Consider the following 20,838-nt stretch of genomic DNA (forward strand, 5'->3'; position numbering starts at 1 on the left):
ACTCTGGGTTGTAATTATCCCCTTTCTGCACAGGAGGTTCAGACCATGCTCACACAATTAGAAAGGATCAGAGGTAAGATTTGAATAGTTATCTTTTCTAACTCTAAATTCAGGAGTCATCACTCTGCTAAATACAATGTTAGAGCTGGAAGAGACTTTAGAATAAGAACTTAGTATGTATGTTAAAATGTGAAGGGAAATTTATCATGTGAAGTTCTTATATTTGAGAACGTAAAAAAATTAAAGATGGAAAACTACATTATCCATCACCCTCAGTTTAGAAGTCAGGAAATGGACCCAAAGAATGAAGTGACCTTTCTGATGTCATCTAAGTTAGTGTTAGGGCTCAGGCTAGGAGCCAGATTTCTTCATTTCTAGGTCAGACCTTTTCCATAATACTGTTGCTTGTCATAGGAAAGAGAGAGAGTCCCTTGCTCCCAATGAGCTTTAGACTATGAATGTGAGACTGACAACAGTTTCCATTCTATATACCCTCAAAAAAAAAAAGAGAATTCCTAGTTAAAATGTGTGTTCCCTCCCCAAAATTGTAGGGGGGGAAGTGTAAAACAAGATAGAGATATTTCTTTAGAATTTGGAAGCAAAGCTATTCAGTACAGTGTGCAAGTGCTTTGTGGCTTGTGCTATCTCTGGTTCATCTGAGAAAAGACTACTACATCTCTCACCCAAGGCTCTAATGCTCTGCAGCAAACTAGCCATGACCTCCTGTACTGGGTCTTTCCAGTGTTTCGAATGCTTACTCTGAGTTCAGGAATTGTGATGCTGAACTCCTCTTAATTGGAGGGCAGATTGGAGGTCTCCAGAGGAGCAAACATTCTGGATTTTCTTCCAGAGCCTCCAGAGACCATCCTTCACCTCCTTGTTCCTCAAACTGTAGATCATTGGATTCAGCATGGGTGTTACCACAGTATAGAATATTGCCACCTGTCTGTCCTGGTCCAGGTTGTAGCTGGAAGATGGTCGGAGGTACATGCGGATCACTGAGCCATATAGGAGCAGCACCACTAGAATGTGGGAGCCACAGGTAGACATGGCTTTCTTTAGAGCAGCTGCTGAGTGTAGATGGGTAATGGCAGCCCCAATTTGGACATAGGAGGCCAAGATGAAGAAAAAAGGGCTTATAACAATGGCTGCACCTTCGGTGAAGATCAGCATCTCATTGACCACAGGCCGAGTACATGACAGCTTGAGCAATGGTGTGATGTCACAGAAAAAATGTGTGACCTGGTTGCCACAGAAAGTCAATTGGGTGACCAACACACTGTAGAGGAGACTGTTGAGGCTGACCACTACCCATGAGGTGAAGGTGATTCGGAGGCAAAGGCTGTGGGTGACCATCACAGAATAATGCAGGGGTTTACAGATGGCCACATATCGATCATATGCCATGGCAGCCAACAGGTGACCTTCCATGCTTCCTATAGTCATAAAGAAGAAAAGCTGGGTTATGCAGTTCTCGAAGGGTATGGTCTGTAATCCTGTCATTGTATGTACTAGCATCTGGGGGACAATAATAGTTGCCAACAAGATGTCAATGAAGGAGAGCTGGCTGAGCAGGAAGTACATAGGTGACTGCAGTTTGGGGTCTGTGCAGGCAACAATGATTAACATGGTGTTACCTGTCACTGCCACCAGGTACATGGAAAGTATAACTCCAAAAATGATTGGTTGCATCTCTGGACGGCTAGATAGCCCCAGGAGGAGGAATTCAGTCACTTCTGTCCAGTTCCTAGTCTCCATTAGACCTAGAAAGGAATCCAGATCATCTGCAAGGGAAAGAGTGATAGGAACAAGAATAATTTTAATATTATTAGAGAGCATCTATGTAACACTTTTAGGTTTAGAAACAGTTTAAAATTATTATATCATTCAATCCTTATCTCCTCATTTCTTAGAATTAAAAATTGTCCTCATTTTATGGATGAAGGAACTGGAGACTGAGAGAAGTTACATGATTTGCCTAGAATCACATAACTTGTAGGAGCCTGAAGGATGATTTATACTTAAACCCTCCTGATGACAGGGTTAGGATTGACTCCTAGTACCAGCTATATTACTAAATCACTGTAAGGTTAGGCATTAACCTTCAACTTTCTTTTCCATTTTCTCATCAGTGACAGAAATTTGAAAGAGATGATCTCTATGGTTCTTTCCATTTGTTATAATCTATGTTGTTAGCTCCTTTCTAGCTCTACAATTCTATGTTCATGATCACTTTTAGTTCCAATATTCTATATTCTAATGCTCTATAAGTATTTGAGATGACTTGCAAAGAGGCAGCACACATAATAGAGAATACCTTCATAACTTCCAGGTTCAGCTCGACTGTCAGAGGATCTATGTTAAAATCTTTTTTTTAGTTTTTTTTTTTGCAAGGCAAATGGGGTGAAGTGGCTTTCCCAAGGCCCACAGCTAGGTAATTATTAAGTGTCTGAGACAGGATTTGAACCCAGGTACTCCTGACTCCAGGGATGGTGCTCTATCCACTGTGCCACCTAGCCTCCCAAGAGGATCTATGTTAAAAATCTTAGTTCTTCCAAATGTTACCTGTTTGACTATGCTCAAATCACTTAACCTCTTTGGGACTATTTTCTTTTATGTGAGATGAGGTGCAACTAGATGAATTAAAAGACCCCATTTAGCACAAATCTGTTTTTATCATTTTTCTTTAAAACTTCATCTTCTAGTATTTGTTTCAGTGCTAGGATTCTGTATTTCAGTTTTATTTCATATTCTTTCCTTTTATATACTCCACAATTCAACAAATTGGGGCTTTTCTTTCTCAAACTCTCCCATATTTGTACCCTTACATGCTGTCCACTATACTCTATTGTATTTTCTTTTTATTTCTATTTTTCAGGAAGCTCTGGAGTAATGGATAGAGATCTATTCTCAGAATTAGGAAGTTCTGAATTCAATTACCATCTCTAATACTGACTATGTGACTTTGTCAAGTCACTAACTTCTCATTCCTTTAAATCATTCATCTAACACTATATATTGCAGAGAAGATGCATATATTAATTGGTAGGTTGAATTTCTTCAGCTAAGAGTTCTTTATAACTGATTGAATTACTACCCCTTCTTTGCATCAGCTAGATGTATTTTCACCTTCAAATCTTCTCTTTCTTTATTTTGTAAAGTATATATATATATATATATATATATATATATATATATGTAAAAAATTAAAACCATCATCTCAGAACACCTACTATAACCTAGACTTCACAAAGGATAACCCAACGCAACATTGATACATGATTATTCAATCTTTTGAAGATCTACACTGTTAAGTATAACCTCTTTCACTTTTGGAGATTTCTATTCAGTTAGGAAATTTCCTTACTTCACATCTAATTTTTCTTCCACTTATTTGATCCATTGCTCCTTGTTTGGGCCTTTGTGGCCAAAAAGAACAAATATAATATTTTTCCATTTGACAACCCTTCAAGAACTTGAAGACATAATGCTCCTACATATAATCTCTTTTATAGGTAAACATCCCCAGTTCTTTCAGATGATCATAATATAACATGTTTTCCAGTCCTTTTATCTTGATCACTCTTTGGAATACATGTCTTCTCCGATTTTCCTAGAATGTGATACTTAGAATTAAACAAATCTCTCTATATGTGGTCAGATTATGTTTGACTGATACAGAACTCAATATGCCTGTACCTAAACTCATTTCTTTTACCTCAAGTCCACTCCTGTTCTTCAATTCTTGTTCTCCCAAGTCATCATCATCCTTCCAGTGAGTGAACCCTTCATATCCTAACCCCACATATCCAATAAGTTGCCAGGTCTTATTGATTCTACCTCGAGCATATCTTACACATGTCTCTTTTTTCCTTTAATTGTAGACTTTGACCCTCTTGATCACTCTCCCCTCTTCGATACTCTCTTCTCTTTGTGTTTCTGGTCACTATCTTCTACCCATCTGACTACTCCTTCTCAGTTTCCTTTGCTAGATCTTCATCTAAATCAGGTTCTTTAACCAAAGTTATATCAGAATTCTATCTTGGGTCCTCTTCTATTCTTCCTTCACACAACTTCACTTGGTGATCTCATCAGGTACCATGGATTTAATGAGTAAATCTGGGCCGATAATTCTCATTTCAACCTATCCTGTTCTAAGCTCTTTCATTACCTCCAGTTTTATATTGCCAGCTACCTTCCAGACATTTTGAACTGGGATATCCAGTAGACATCTTAAACTCAACATTTCTAGGATCAAAGTGATAATCTTTCCCACTTCTATTACATTCGTTATTATTGTAAAGAGTAACACTGTTCTGTTAGTTTCAAAATTTAAGTGCCATCCTTAACTCCTCATTCTTTCCCATCTCCTAAGACCTTTCTGTTATCAAAAACTGTCAATTTCAAAATACAATACCCATTCCTACTAAAAACACTAGAGACTATAGGAGTAAATAGCTTGTTCCTTAGAATGATAAGCAGTATCTATCTGAAACCATCAACAAGCATTATATGCACTGAGGATATGCTAGAGCCATTTCCAATAAGATAGGGGTAAAATAAGGAAGCCCATTATCACCAATATTATTCAGTATTGTATTAGAATTGTTAGCTTCAGCAATAAGAGAAGAAAAAGAAATCAAAGGAATTAGAATAGGGAAAGAAGAAACAAAACTCTCACTCTTTGCAGATGACATGGTGGTATACCTAGAGAATCCTAAAAAAATCATCTAAAAAAACTATTAGAAACAATTAGTAACTTTAGCAAAGTCACAGGATGTAAAATAAACCCATATAAATCCTCAGCATTTCTATATATTACTAGCAAGATACAGGATCAAGAGCTGAAAGAAATATAAAATACTTGGGAGTCTATCTGCCAAGGCAGATTCAGAATCTCTATGAAAACAACTATAAAACACTTTTCAAACTGGGCAAATACCAACTGCTCATGGATGACAGTTCTACCTAAAGAGAACTACTTACTTAGTACCTTAACAATCAAACTTCCAAAATATTACTTTAATGAGGTAGAGAAAATTGTAACTAAAGTCATATGGAGAAGCAAAAAGTTAAGAATATCCAGGGATTTAATGAAAAAAAAGTACAAAACAGGCAACATGGGGTGATGATCAACTATAATGGACTTGCTCATTCTATCAAGGGACAATTTTAGAGTACCTGTGATGGATAATACCACCCGTATCCAGAGAAAGAACGGTGGAGTTTAAACAAAAACCAAGATCTATTACCTTTGATTTTTTCTATAAAAAGTGTCTTATGTACAATATAATTTCGCTATCTCTAATATTTTATTTTCTCCTCAAGAATATGCTTTCTCTCTCAACACATTCAATTTGGATCAATGTATAGCATGGAAACAATTTAAAGATTATCAGACTACTTTCTGTTGGGGGATGGGGAGGGAAGGGAGGGTGGGGAAAAATTGCAAAATTCAAAACCTTATAAAAATGATAAGTAGAAACTACTATTATATATAATTGGAAAACTAATAAAATATTTTTAAAACTGTCAATTTCATCAATATCTCTCAAACGTGCTTCCTTCTCTCTGAGAAAGTTATTTCCTAAAATACCATCCAACCATGTCACCCTCTCATCTCCTTCTCCATCTCAACTTAAATAAGTTCCAGTGACTCCCAAATGCCTCTAGAATCAAATAAAAAAAATACTCTTTGATTTTTCAAAGCCCTTCATAGTCTACGCTCCTTCAGTCATTTTTACACCTTGCTCCCTACTAAGTATTCTTTGGTTCAGTGTTGCTGGCCTCTTTGCTGTTCCACAAACAATCTGTACAGCACTTAATCTCAGTTCCAGATACCCAGTTTGACCCAGAACACTCTATTGTCTAAATAAAATGGTGTTACATTACTATTGGTCCTCTCTTTCTCCACTATTTTTCCCTGAGATGCTTATACCAAGTATCCATTCTTGAAACAAATGAGATTGCTACTATTTTATTGAGAAATTTTAGACTCTCTGACAAGAACTTCCTAAGGTTTTGCCAAGTACTCCTTGAAGCTTCTCAGCATCACTTTCTCTAATTTGGATTCCCTCCCAGAACACAGTGTATTTTGATGACCTTGTACTAGTTATGAGGAAAGTGTTTTGTAAACATTAAAGTACAAAAAAAAATTAACATTATCATTAAGTTAATTTTTATTTTAAAAAATCTTCTATGATGCATTTTTAATTTCTCCCTTTCCACTGACTCTTTCCCATTTGCTTAAAAATCTATTCAGGTCTCCCCATTTCTAAATAAATGTTTTCCTTTGACCTATCTATTCCAACCAGACTCTCTCCCATCTGTCTTTCATTTTTTCCCCAAAACTTCTTGAGATATTTGTCTATGCCTAATAATTCTACTCCCTTATGATCCACTTTTCCCTTAGCTTCTTGAAATATAGCTTTCTCCGCAATCATTAGAATAATACTTTTTAAATATCACCAATAACTCTCTTCTCTCTAATGTACCTCCATTTTCAATCTCATTTACTTAGATGTTTTCAAATAGTATCTAGAAACAGATATCTTTCAACTATATATATATATATATATATATGTATATATATTATATATATGTCAGCTGTTTATAACGTATCTACACCTGGATATTCTACCAGTTCTTCAAACTCGTTATGTTTCAACCCAATCTTTCATCACATTGCCCTCCCTTCTGATATTATTTCTATAAATAACACCCACTCTCTCATGTTCACAATATTGGGATTACTCTAGACCCTTCTTAATTCTACTTCACATATAATTTGCATCTATTCCTTTCTATATTCTCATATTCACAACCTTTTCACAGGTCTTCATTACTACCCACTTAGACTAAAGTATAATCAGCTATATTGTATGCCTCTTTAATATATCTTTCCTACCAATTTCAGGTTAATCTTCCTAATACTTTTTATCTAATTATGTAATATTCCTTCTCAAATCTCTAATACCTCCCCATTATTCACAGAGTAAAGTTCAGACTTATTTACTGACATTTAATGTCTGTCACAATCTGGCATAACTGCCATTCCAACCTCATCTCATATTGCATTGAACCAAGTATTTATACATTTCTTCCAAATTGTGCAACTTGATATTTCTATAATTGCTTGACACTAACCATATCCAGTCATTGCTCACATTGTTTTCAATTCCTCGAAGATTCTCCTATCTCTCTTTGCTTACTGTGTACCTACCTATCCAAAATGATTGGGAGGGATTCTTGTCTTAGCTAAACTTTGCCTTTTCCCTCATACTCAGCATCACGATTTGTTTATAATACATACTTGAGAGGTTTTTTTAATTGAATTGAATCTATGAGCTTCAAGAAAAGTTAAAAGTTGTTGGATTTTTGTATAGTCAAACCCCCACCTACCTAAAGATTTTTCTGTCTACCACACGGAAAAAATGTTTATCTACTTTCCACTTGTAGATCTTCAGTGGTAAGGAAGTGATAATACCAGGAGGAAGACCATTCCATTTTGGACCACTTAATGTTGGGAAGTTTCTCTTTATTGTGAGTCAGATTAACCTTCCTATCACTTTACCATTTACAGCAATACTTTTAGGAATGGAGAGACTTATATAGGGCACAGCACCATAGATGCATGACAAGACCTCCATTCATAGGTAGCAAGTAAGAGCAATGGAATTGGGGTTAAGTATATGTGAAACCATGTTTTGGGGATAAATGATAGAGGGATTAACTATTTAAGTTAGCTTTGCCATGTCTTCATTCAAGATGAACACCTTCTAGATAGAGTTTCACTATTTAAGAACCAGGACACAGGGTATATTTAAAAAGGAATTTAAGAAGTTATAGTTCCACCAGAAAAATTTGACCAAATGTATCTGTTTCTTCCACAAATAATTCTTACCCCTCCCCCTGATCCCTAAGAAAATTTCCTTTTGGTGAATATTCTTCTGATAGGTGGTAGTGATACCTCTTGGGTAACTGTTCATAATTAGAACCAATATCTCATGTATTGCAACAATATTTTCTGTAAAGGAGGCACTTAGGAATATGATCTGGAAGGGGTTTGTAGTCTTCCATGATATCACTCTCAATAAGTTAGGAAATACCTTATTCTTCTCTAGATTTCCTTAGTAAAATCCATTGTGGTTGTGTTATCTATGAATTTATCTAAGAATATTTTTTGAATATGTGTTTCTAATTTTGTGAGTACCAGCTCTGGCTGAGTATAGTGAGACTTGCTTTTGTTTGCTTTTAAATTACCTTCTAGCTTGATGAGGATCGAGCTTTAACATGCAGGAAAACTACTCAGTATTTCCTTTTCCCATAATAATAGGCTCATAGAATCATAGATTTCAGGGTAAAAGGCTTATAAAAAAAATCTAGTCCCTTTATTTTTACAGATGAGAAAATTGAGGCATAGTATGCAATATTAAATAAAAAAATAGCTGATGTTTTATAGTGTTCGAAGGTTTGCAAAGCTATTTATATGCTTAACTCATTTGTATCTCACATAATCCTGAGAGCTAGGAGCTACTATTATCTTCCCCATTTTACAAATGAAGAAACAGAAAAATCAACTTGAGCCCAGATCTTCTTGACCTCTCATATCAGACAATGCACTATGATAAGCTGCCTCTAAATAGTAACATGCTTAGGATAATATTTTAGATAATAGAACATAAAGTATCAGATCTGGAAGGGATTTTAGACAAGAGAATAGAGGACTTAAGGCATAATAAAAGAAAGGGAATCTGGATGGTGAATATTTAACCTCTTACTCCAATTTGTTAGATAAGAACATTGGAGAGAAAAGAAGTCACTTGCCCAAATCCATGTAACGTTTTAGTAGTAGAATAAAAAATTGACTTAGAGTATGCTGTCCCACAGACTAGTGTGATTTTTGCCAATACCATCAATGTTCTCCTTGTTCCACATAGGAAAAGACTAATAAAATAAGTGTCTAAAAGAAGGAAAGAAGATAAAGTAGGAAATATTATCTTACATAGGGGAAGGAAAAGATTTCTTATAGACTTGAGTATGTTGCCTCAGATGCCCTTCTGTCCAGACTGCAGAAGTCCCCTCCTTTTTATTTGTCCTCACCTCTCTGTTCTTTTACTTATTTTTATTGCCCATCACTGGAACTTCTTGGTCCATTGCATTAAGAGTTTAGTGAACAGAACCAGATGTACTAATACAGTCATGGATACACCATCATTTCAAACAATGGGAGAATAACTTATCTTAGATTTTAACCTTACATTTTTCTTTTCACCCATGCTCTCTTACCTTTATTGGGGGATCCATATCATAAATAGACATAAGTGAGTCACACTCATAAATGACTTATCCTTCAGTTTCTGTTCTGTCCTTTCCATCCCTAATATTATAATACAAAAATGCTCAATGTCTTGCATGTGGTTTGGTAGCTTTGGCAAAATTGGGACTTTCTGTTGGTCTTCTTCTGAAAAAATCTTCCTATAGAGTTATTGTTCCCACAGAGGCATCTGGGTTAATGTGAGCTTGCTTAGGGATTTTGGTAATCCCTAGAGGTTCAGGATATAAAGAGATATAAACATTAATTAGAATTTGGCTGAGTCCCCTCAACCATTCCACTCAACAAGTAGAGGTGACCCTTGGGACTCTTCTTCTTCCATCCTCATCCATATGTCTCAGAACAAACATCCTAGCAATTAGAGTTTCTTGAAAATGAATAAACCACCTCATGAAACAGTGAGCGTTCCAAACTTGGTGTATTCCAATAAAGTCTGGATTACTCCTTTTCATGAGCTTCTAGAGAAGATTCATATAGAAACTCTTTAAGAATCTGGTGCAGGCTGGGAGACAAAATTGTGAATTGAATATTCCATGGAAAGTACTTGTACCATTTATTTTGAAAAGAGCTATATAAATCTTAGCTAATACTTATAATTAAATCTGATCATTTTATTTATCAATGGAAATTACATGGACCCTGCCTTTATATCTTCTAAGAGTTTAAAATTAAAATTAGATTTATTTGAAAGTAAATAGATGTGAGATTTCCATGAACTGATGCTGAACTGAGATGAGCAGAACCAGAAAAACCTTGTACACCCTAACAGCAACATGGGAGTGATGATCAACCTTGATGGACTTGCTTATTCTTTCAGTGCAACAACCAGGGACAATTTTGGGCTATCTGCAGTGGAGAATACCATCTGTATCCAGAAAAAGAATTATGGACTTTGAACAAAGACCAAAGATTATTACTGTCAAATTAGAAAAAAAAAAGCATTATATTATTATGTAATTTTACTATCTCATACTTTATTTTTCTTCCTTAAAGATATGATTTCTCTGTCATCACATTCAATTGAGATCAATCTATAACATTGAACCAATGTAAGCACTAACAGAATGCCTTCTGTGGGGGGTGGGGGGAAGAAAGCAAGAATGGGGGGGAAATTGTAAAGCTCAAAAGAAATAAAATCTTTCTTTAAACAAATAAATAAAAAAGAAAGTAAAGAGATGTGGTGGGTTATTTCATTAAAGAATATATAGTAGAATGTTGTGAATGTAACCAAAACAATTGTTAAGGGAATATACATACATGCATACCATGCATACATACATACATGCATATACACACATATATCTGAAGACTTTCTCCAACAAAAGAGAAAGAATAGATCAAGAAATTGGGTATAAAGCTAAAAAAAGAATAGAATCTTTACATATGTAGAACTTCAACTAAGAACCAAAGTAGACATTTTGAAAATCCAAAATGAAATTATTTAAATAGAAGGTAAAAAATTAAATAAATAACAAAACTACTAACAAATAAAACAGCTGTTTTATAAAATATATAAACCTTTGATAATTTAATTTTAAAAAGAAAGACAAATTACTAATAAAAAATAAAAATTCACAAAAAGAAGAAATAAAGGTAATTATTACATAATATTTTCCGAACTCTACAGCCAATAGAATCAATAATATAAATAAAAATGAATAAATAATAATAAAATTAAAAAGTCCAGATTAATATAATAGGAAATGGAGAAATAAAAATTCAATTAGAAATAGAAATTGAATAATAAAATTCTGAAGGAAAAAAGATCCATGATCAGATTTAATTATAAGTATTAGCTAAGATTTATATAGCTCTTTTAAAAATAAGCAGTGTACTAGTGCCTTATAATTATTATCTGATTCATCCTTCACCAAACCCTGGGTAGTAAGTGCTATTATTATCACTCCCATTATACAGATGATAAAACTGCATTTAAGTGACTCGTCTAGGGTCATACAACTTATAAATGTGGGAGACTAAATTCGAACTCAGATCTTTCTGACTCCTGGTTCTATGTATTGTCCTTCTGAGGTGTCACCAAATGAAATCCATCAAACATTGAAAGAACAACTAATTTCAATAATAACACAAGCTGTGAAAATAGAAAAAGAAAAGTCCTATCAAATTCTTGCTAATGAACATAGACACAAAAATTAGAAATAGAATTATATATTATAAATTTCACTTCAATTTATTTATTTTTTTATATTTTTTTCAGAACTAGTAAGCTTTTATTAAGCTCTTGCTGCATGTCAAGTCCAATGCAAACCCCTGAGAATAGAAAGAAAGACAAGAACAGTCTCTGCCCTTCCAGAAGTCCTCATTCTAATGTGGGAGGCTGGAGAAAAGAGGAAGAGCAGTGGAAGAAGGGAGTATCTGATAATGGAGGAGACAGACACATGAAAACTCCTGAAATGTTCTTGTGGGGTCTCATGCCTGCATCTACATCCCTTTCTCATCTACCCAGAAACTCCTATCAGCCCCAGGGAGATCAAGGCTACAGTTGCTCTGCTTGGCTCTGGAAGTTAAACCCCATTCCTGCTGGGGCACAGGGATCTTTTACAGACCCTTCTCCCCACCCACCCCTGCGAGGATACTGGGGCTCAGAAGACTGAATCCCATAATAACTGATTAGTTTTCATTTTTACAAAGTTATGAGAAACTGAGGAAAGTAGTCTATGTTGTGCAGAAAGGAGGGATGGAGAAAACTATATAATGGGTGGATATATAACAGAGAAGAGGAGGGACCTGCTTCTATTGATAAGAAGCGGGTAAACTTACATAAGAAGTGGGTAAACATACAACAGGAATGCAACAAACCATAAGATTAAAATGCTAGGTGAATTAATGATAAACTGGCACCAGTTTAAGTGTCAGATTTACATAACTGTGTAATATACCTTAAGGACCTGGTCACCAAATTGTGGGGAAGGGGAGATTTGATAAGGAATGGGGACCTTCATGGGGAGAGAATTGGGTCCTTTGGATAGACCTTGGACCTTTGCAACACCCAGTCAATTTGGGACATGATAGGGACTTGAGTTTCTAGACAAGGGATAAAAGGCAGGGGTGCAATTTGGGGGGGTCGCCCTTTCTTGTTTGTTTTTTTTTTTGCAAGGCAAATGGGGTTAAGTGGCTTGCCCAAGGTCACACAGCTAGGTGATTATTAAGTGTCTGAGACCGGATTTGAACCCAGGTACTCCTGACTCCAGGGCCGGTGCTTTATCCACTGCATCACCTAGCCGCCCTGGGGTCACCCTTTCTTAAGAACATCACAATAAAGGATCCTTTTTGCTTCACTAATGTGGGTTCTGAGTTTTTGGTAAGGCAGTTGTTTCATGCAGATTGGAGGCCAGGATTATTATAACTGTGTGGATGAGGTGGAGGTGGGAATAAATCCCAAACTGCCAGCAGCAGGAACCTGTGGGAGATTTTATCTATCACTGTTCTTATCTATCACTCTTAGCCTTAGTCTTTTTTTAACTTTAAAATGATATTTTATTTTTTCCAATATGTATTTGTGTAGTTCCCACAGTGTCTAACTCAGAGTCATGGACGTAATTTTTCAGTAAATGTTTCTAGTTGAAAATGAAGACTGCATTTATGTCTCCCATCAAGTAAAGACATTAAAATTTTTTTCAAGATTTTATTTATTTTGGGTTTTACAATTTTCCCCCTAATCTTCCTTCCCCTGCCCCCAGAAGTCAGTCTATTTCCATGGTATACATTGATCTAAATTGAATGTGATGGGAGAGAAATCATATCCTTAAGGAAGAAAAAATAAAGTATAAAAGATAACAGAATTACATAGTAAGATAATGAATTTTTTTTCTAAATTAAAGGTAATGGTTTTTGATCTTTGTTCAAACTCCATGATTCTTTCTCTGGTGGTATTATCCATTGCAGATAGCTCAAAATTGTCCCTGATTGTTGTACTGAAGGGATGAGCAAATCCATCAGGGTTGATCATCACCCCCATGTTGCTGTTAGGGTGTACAAGGTTTTTCTGGTTCTGCTCATCTTGCTCAGCATCAGTTCATGCAAATCCTTCCAGGCTTCCCTGAATTCCCATCCCTCCTGGTTTCTAACAGAACAATAGTGTTCCATGATATACATATACCACAGTTTGCTAAGCCATTCCCCAATTGAAGGACATTTACTTGATTTCCAATTCTTTGCCACCACAAACAGGGCTGCTATAAATATTTTTGTGCAAGTAATGTTTTTACCCTTTTTCATCATCTCTTCAGGGTATAGACCCAGTAATGGTATTGCTGGGTGAAAGGGTATGCACATTTTTATTGCCCTTTGGGCATAGTTCCAAATAGCTCTCCAGAAGAGCTGGATGAGTTCACAGCTCCACCAACAGTGTAATAGTGTCCCAGATTTCCCACAACCCTTCCCACCAATAATATATTTGTGTCCCAGATTTCCACATCTCTTCCAACATTGATCATTGTCCACTCTGGTCATATTGGACAGTCTGAGAGTTCACTCCAGAAATATAGGGTAAAGTCAATAGTAGATAATTACAAACAAGAGTCACATATGATTGAAAAAATGACTGAAAAATAACAAAAATCAGATGATTAGATCAATAGATGCATAAAAACTGGATAAAATGCAGGACTCATTTTCCTTTTTTTTTTTTTTAAAGAATTAGAAAACAAATTAACAATGTACTTTTCTTTAAGATTATAAATTATATCTTTGCAAAACCAAGGACCAGTATTCCATATAATAGGAATAAAGGAGACCTTTTCAATAAGGTCAAGGGTAAAGCAGAAATATTCACAGTCATATATTTTATTTGATGTAGTGCTCAAATACTAGATGTGGCAATGAGAAAAAAAATAAATGGAAGGAATAGCAAAAGAAGCAGGAAACAAAACTAGCATTTATTGCAGACAATATAATGGTTCACTGAAGTTGAAGGTTTACTAAAAAGTTGGGTGCATGACTTTGTTTCATTTAAATAAAAATTATACATCAATATAATTCATTTCCTTCATTGCCATATTTTTCTGAGGATTACATTGACTTTACTAGAATGCTGGCCTTGCATAACCTATGGGCTTCTGAATTCCAGTCCCTTGTTAATTAGATAAATAGCTCCTATAATTGGTCACCTGGAAAGTCACTACAAGGGTACCAAAATAGGGTACTGAGATGCAAATACCAAACTTCTTTCTCAGACTCATGCCAAAGGCTATCCTGTAGAAAAGAGGTATTGAGATAGAAATGCAAGGCCAGCAGAGAATAATACATTATTTGGCATAACATTTTTTTCTGTCTAATATTTTCTCTATATCAAAATTATGATGCATGTTTTGCTTTCTCACTTCCTTAGTACAATATAAGCTTCTTGGAAGCAGAGACTATTTTCCTATTACTTTTATTTTTAATCAATAATTTCCAGAGTAATGCCTTGTTCTTTGTTCCTTTGTTTTCCAAGAAGACCATGACATCAGGGAGGTGATGCCATGACATGCAAGTAAATTGAATTCAATGTGTGTTGAAGGGGGAGGTGCTATACAAAGTCACCAGCCTCACTTTTTCCTCTGGACCTGGGCCAGAGGCCAGATATAATTACAGGATGACAGTAGATGGCCCTGGTTGCAGAGAGGTTGGCCTTTTTGAGCTAGGGTCTTTTAATAGGTTTCAGTGATTAAGGGACTATTTTTGCCTTTCTTTGTGTTCTAGTACTGGTAACTAATATCTGGTAAGACAGTACCTGGTAACACCCATTTTATGATTATTGACCATTTTTATATAGTTCAAAAAGAAAATAAAATTGGGAAGGCAAGATTTTCAGCATCAGTGATTAAGGCAGGTGAGAAAAAAATGAAGGAAATAGACTCTTTTCAGTGTCAAAAAAAATCAACCTGGGAGGGAAAGATGCTTAGGATTTCTCCCCACGTGATCAATGACAAGTATAATAGATACTTAATAGATGTTTATTTCAGTGTTTGATTTGGTGTCTTTGTATCTGTCTTGTATTATCTATGTTTGTAAGTCAATCTAACTTTTTTTTCCTGACATTTGGTCAAACATGTCTTTTATTCCAGGAAAAAAGGAAATGCTTTTCTGTCTTTTAACTATGGTCAAGTTAGAAGTTGGATAAGAAACATGAAAGGGATGGATTTTTTCCCACCAATCTTCAGAAATTTATGACATAAAGTAATTAGAAACTGAGTTTGTGACTAAAATGCAAGTTCTCTACTGTGAATTTTGAAAATATGGCTTGAATATTTTTATAAATGCTGTAATATTCTAGTAAATTTTGGGTTACCATTCTTTAGAATTTGTTCTAAAGAAATTAAGGCTCTATGTAACTGTATGTTATGTGATCTTTTACCTCTCCTCTCCCAGAGAATGACAGATTTATTATTTTACAGCTAAGAGAGAAAGATTATATCACTGATTAGAAAGAAGCAAGCTTGAAAGTAGTATTACTGAAGTTTCAAAATGAAGGGAAAATGGGTTGCAATTTTCATTTAAATTACCTGATGCCTAAATACAAATAAGTTTAGAAAGAACATTTAGAGTCTGCTAGGTAGATAAAGTGGATAAAGCACAGAACCTGCAGTCATGAGGACCTAAGTTCATTTCTGAACTCAGGCACTTGATAATTACTACCTATGTGACCCCGGTCAAGTCAATTAACCCTAATTACCTTACCAAAAATAATTTCAATTAGTGTGTTTTTTGCAATTAAAGTTTTGATGTAAATTATCTTTGACTCTCCAATTTAAGTATGGATATTAATTGGAGTAGATTTCAAACAACTTGTCAAGAAAGAAAATTCGATTCCTACACATTTTTATAATAGATTATGTAGAAGTGCTTGATGGAATTTGGGTCTAGATTCACTGAAGCTATGTGATATAGAAATTATTAACTCTTTTTTGGGTAATCAATTCCTGCCAGGAATGAACTGGGGTATCCATGTTTTCTGTCCGATATGGCTAGAGAATGGTATAGATTAACTTTACTACTGATGTTTATGAGAGAAAAAAAAAAGAAGAGAAAATTTGAAACAGCATCTCCACCTCACTACTGAAAAAAGTTATACTTCTGAGAGCTATGATATTATTAAAGAAATGGAAATCAGTTTGGACTATATTTTAAATTTTAAAATTCAAATAGTAAATTTTAAGAACTATCTTCTTGCTTGCAGAAGAAAAAATTTTGTTTAAATCAAGGAACAACTTGAAAATAAGAAAAATTTAATTGAAAGAGAAATTTTAACCTTATATAACAGAATTGTTTGAGCACATTAGAAGTCACTAAAAGATATTGGAATGAACCATGTGTTTGTTAAGTTTTAAAGAATGTCAACTACATCAGTGTTTCATTATTGCAAGTGATTAATGCTGTATAATAATTTGTGCAAAAATTATAAAAAGAAATTCAGTGGCATGAAAATGGATTTTTATAGATATTTTGGGATACAACTGTCATTTAAAGGCTAGAGGAATTAAAAAAGTAAATGAAATTTTAAGAGAAAGATATAAAAGAAATAAAAAATATGTTTGTCCTTCCTTCCTTTTTTTTTTTTTGTTTGGAAATAATACAAGGTGAAGGTAGCATTTCCCAGGAACTCCTTCCCCCCCCCAAACTCCAAAAACCAACAAAAGATGACTGTAGCCAAAATTTAGAGGGGCGGAACCCACAGAAAGACTGAATGATACATTTTCCCAGTCCAAGATAACTTAGAAGTTCAGTGGGAAAGGTGTGTTTCACCAGAACTGGGGTTGGAAAAAAGCCCCGGCTGCAAAGCAGCACAGCCCAGCCCAGCCCAGCCCAGCCCAGCCCAGAGATCACTTGCAACACCTTGAAAACTGTGGGGGGAGAACTCTGCTACACCAGAATGAGTGTGGAGTGAGGAGCACCAGCCACAGAATCTGTGGCGAGAATCTGGAGAAAGCAGCCTGCATCCCCAGAGATGGTAAGGGGTCAGGGAAGACTACAGAGATTTCTCTGCCCTCCCTCTCTGCTGTACTGTTTGCCTACACTCAGATCCAGGTTGTAGTTTGGGCTTCCATATTAAGATAGCAGGATCCCCCTTATAGCTCCAGGGCAGAGGGGAAGTAAGGGGGCCATCTATATATCAAAGCACAGGCAAGAGAGCATAAGACCTTGGAGGAATAAAGGTCCCAGTGGGGTATCCCCCCCCCCCCCAAAAAAAAAGTCCAAAGCCTTGGAAGTGCTATCTTGGGCTGAGGAAATGAGAAATAAAAATTTATTAAAAAGGTTACAAGACTTAGGAAAGGCTAGGGAGGGAGGGAGAGAGAGAGAGAGAGAGAGAGAGAGAGAGAGAGAGAGATAAAAGAACTGCCAAGCAGTGTTGGCTAGGCCACAGGTTGGTAGAGAAGACTGTAGGCTCTGAGCTCTAATCCATTCCCAGGTTTTTCTGTCTTGCCTCTCATCCAGAGGGCAAAAGGTGAATTCCCTTCCCCTATACTGGACCTGGAATTAGGTAGAGGGTAAAGTCTAAGGCGATCAGGATACAAATTTTACATTAAACAATGAATCAAAGGTACATCAAGAGTGAGGATCTCCACTCAATTTGAGCAGCCTTTAAATTTACAAATTGTTTCTGTTACAATTGTAATTCTCTACTTTTAGTCAATCTACATTTCAAGAGTAGATCTTAGTCAATTTACATCTCTATCCAATTTTCTTTGTTACATTCCCAATTCTCTTCATCTTTCCCCTGCATCATTCCCCTCTCAAAATTATTCAGGACCAGATTCTTCTGGGCCTTTCAGAGTCCACTTGGAGATGAATGTATTACAGCGAGGGCTTCACTGAGGCAGGGTCCAGGGTCCAGCTGGCACAGCTGGTTGGCATCCTGCAGAGGCTGGTCTTAGAGCTATACAGCTAAGAGAAACAAAACTCAAGGGAAAAATTGAGCAAGCAAAACTCAGAGATATTGTAACAGAGAAGGATATTTAACAGAGGTCCAATAATTAGGAAAAACCTAGAAGGTCTATAAGGGGCTAGAATTATACTTTATGATCCTAAGCCAGTATAACACAGATTTGTTGATGAATGCCATATAAGTTGTAAACAAAAGCTTAAAAATAATATAAACAAATGTACTGAAAAAGAAATTTAATACTGCCTGTATCCAAAAAGTAATTTGCAACACAATTTTCTATTTTGCTTTGCCATGTTTAGAATTAACAAAACTTTCAGTTGAAGAATGAATCTCTCTTTAAAGCAGTTAAAAGGTATACCAATAGGCATTATCCTGATCTATTGGCTGACTCTCATACTTAATTATGATGCACCTGCAATGATCATGGCAATTTGCTATTACAGAGCACAGGACGTGTTCCCTTATGAAGTCAAATAGACAATATCTTTCAATGAGCTAGGTGAGGGAACTTTAAGAGAATCCTACCCCAGTTGAGGCTAGGGTTGTTCTTTCAAAGGTCACTTACTCTTATCTGCAGCTTTTAACACCAAATCCCATAGGGCTAAATAACTTCATTGGCATATTGTCTTTCTATTTTATCATACTTGATGTCAGGCAGATCAATTATCAGTATGCTGTAATATAGCAATTATCTATAACCAGGCGACTTGAGTACTAAGGAGAACCAAGAGTGTGTCAAGCTGTAATTTGATATAAGAGATCTAGATTAATTGTTACCCATGTACTAAGGACAATACTGTAAAAGAAATGCAATAAATGCATTTTGAGATGTAAAAACACAATAATCCTAATGCATATTTTTAAATAAACTTTTTGCAATGAACCCATTTAGCTATTAACTATGTTTAAAATAACTCAACATCTCCTTCTGGCTAGGAGGTTGTACATCATTTCTATACTTCTCACATGTGTTATTGATTCCAATGCAATAAAACAATAGTAAAAACAACCAGGCATTCAAGTCAATTAACAACATGAGTTATTAAATTTTACAAAATAATATTTCTATTATATTATGCATGAATCCACAGATGTATCACAGAAGGGGGTCATGATTTGTGATATTTCCTTTACTACGTACCCTTCAAACCAATCAAATGTTAATTCCAGGCTTTAACATTTGCAGTATTCAAATAGCTTATATGTTCACAAGAGAACCAAACACTATTAATATAATTTCTTTGAAGCTACAAAAGAATCACATGACTGATACATATATAGTCCCTTCCATAAGCATGTGATGATAGATGATGAGACAAAGATTACAAACTTTGTTCCTTTACCAGCAAAAGATCTTGTGAGATTGTTGACAATGTATATCATATTGATTTAACATCAAAACAAAATCTAGTACAATATCTCTTTCCCCAAAGAAATCAGTAAATTATATATGATTCAATATTCCCAAATTCTTTAACATACAATTTATCCCAATTATATTTTTCTTCTTAATAACATATATAAATTCTCAAGACCTGTTATAAAACTTTCAAGAGTAACTAAATTACTCTCAGTTTGTTTTTTCTTTAAACACAAGGTGGTGACCTTTTCCTATTAAAGGCCTTCCCGCTCTTTTCAAAGCCTCTTGAGGGCAGGGAGTCTACATTTATTAAATCTAAACCTTAAAGTCTCTCTTAACCCTGAATACAAGCTGAATGCAGCCTTCAATCAATTTTAGGTCCACAGAAACTTATCTCACAGCTGAAATCATTTCACAAACTTCCACTTACAAACTTTCAAATAGTATAAAGAGATAGGCTCAGATCCCAACTTCATTAATTACTTAATTTTAAATTAGCCCTTTTTAAGCAATTAAATTCAAAATCCAAACTAAAAGGAGTAAGGTTTAACTCAGGTGACTGTAACTATTTCATGTCTGAATTACACACACACACACACACACACACACACACAGACACAGGAGTTTAGACACAAATGCAACTCTTTTGTATCATATTTATCAAAGTGAGGTTGATACCCTGGCTGGTACCAGGTCTCAGAATATAGAAATATTTTCCCACCTCTCCAGGCCAGTAGAGAGATGTGAAAATGTCCCATTGATGTTTAAATACACATGTACACATATATATACACACACACATACATTTATATATTTTTTTGAATGTACCAATTAAGACCAGTCAAAAGAATAACTTTTAGAATCAAGCAGAATTTCTTGAGGAACTTCATATTTAAAATTGAATACATTCTTAAGTAAATTTATAAAGTTCAAAAACAATTACCCTTTTACAGAAATGTTAATTATTAGCATGGGCTTAATTAAAAGATGAAATCTGAATTTCCTAGTCCCCAAAAAACTTATCTTTTCCCTTTTTTCTTTAACTAATTGACTGGGAAGCTTCCCAATCAATCTGCCCATTTCCCTTTCCCCCTCCCAAGGGGTGAGGCTTTCTCAGCCCAGCTAAAGTCTTTAGGGAATGGGGCTTGGAATTGAAAACATGGTTTTTATGCAACACCCCGCCCCCTCCCCACACCAGGAAGAAGACGTGGGGGTCCCTTGTTTTCTAAAACAAATTTTTTGGGGGTCTTAACCCTT

The 20,838-nt window shown here is 35.3% G+C and overlaps 1 protein-coding gene across 1 annotated transcript; it reads right to left on the bottom strand.

Annotated features, from left to right (window-relative positions):
- Positions 1–226: 226 nt before the first annotated feature.
- Positions 227–1,828, bottom strand: LOC141517460 (olfactory receptor 1f45-like). The gene has a single exon (XM_074228470.1). The coding sequence runs from the start codon at positions 1,756–1,758 to the stop codon at positions 766–768; it is 993 nt and encodes a 330-aa protein (XP_074084571.1). The 5' UTR covers positions 1,759–1,828; the 3' UTR covers positions 227–765.
- Between the last annotated feature and the right edge of the window lie 19,010 nt (positions 1,829–20,838).

The sequence above is a fragment of the Macrotis lagotis genome, chromosome 1 (assembly GCF_037893015.1).
Source record: "Macrotis lagotis isolate mMagLag1 chromosome 1, bilby.v1.9.chrom.fasta, whole genome shotgun sequence".
In the NCBI taxonomy this organism is placed as follows: Eukaryota; Metazoa; Chordata; class Mammalia; order Peramelemorphia; family Peramelidae; genus Macrotis; species Macrotis lagotis.

What these genes read in the sequence shown, in the direction of transcription:
- LOC141517460 (XM_074228470.1), bottom strand. Translation starts at nt 1,758, where the DNA reads ATGGAGACTAGGAACTGGACAGAAGTGACTGAATTCCTCCTCCTGGGG.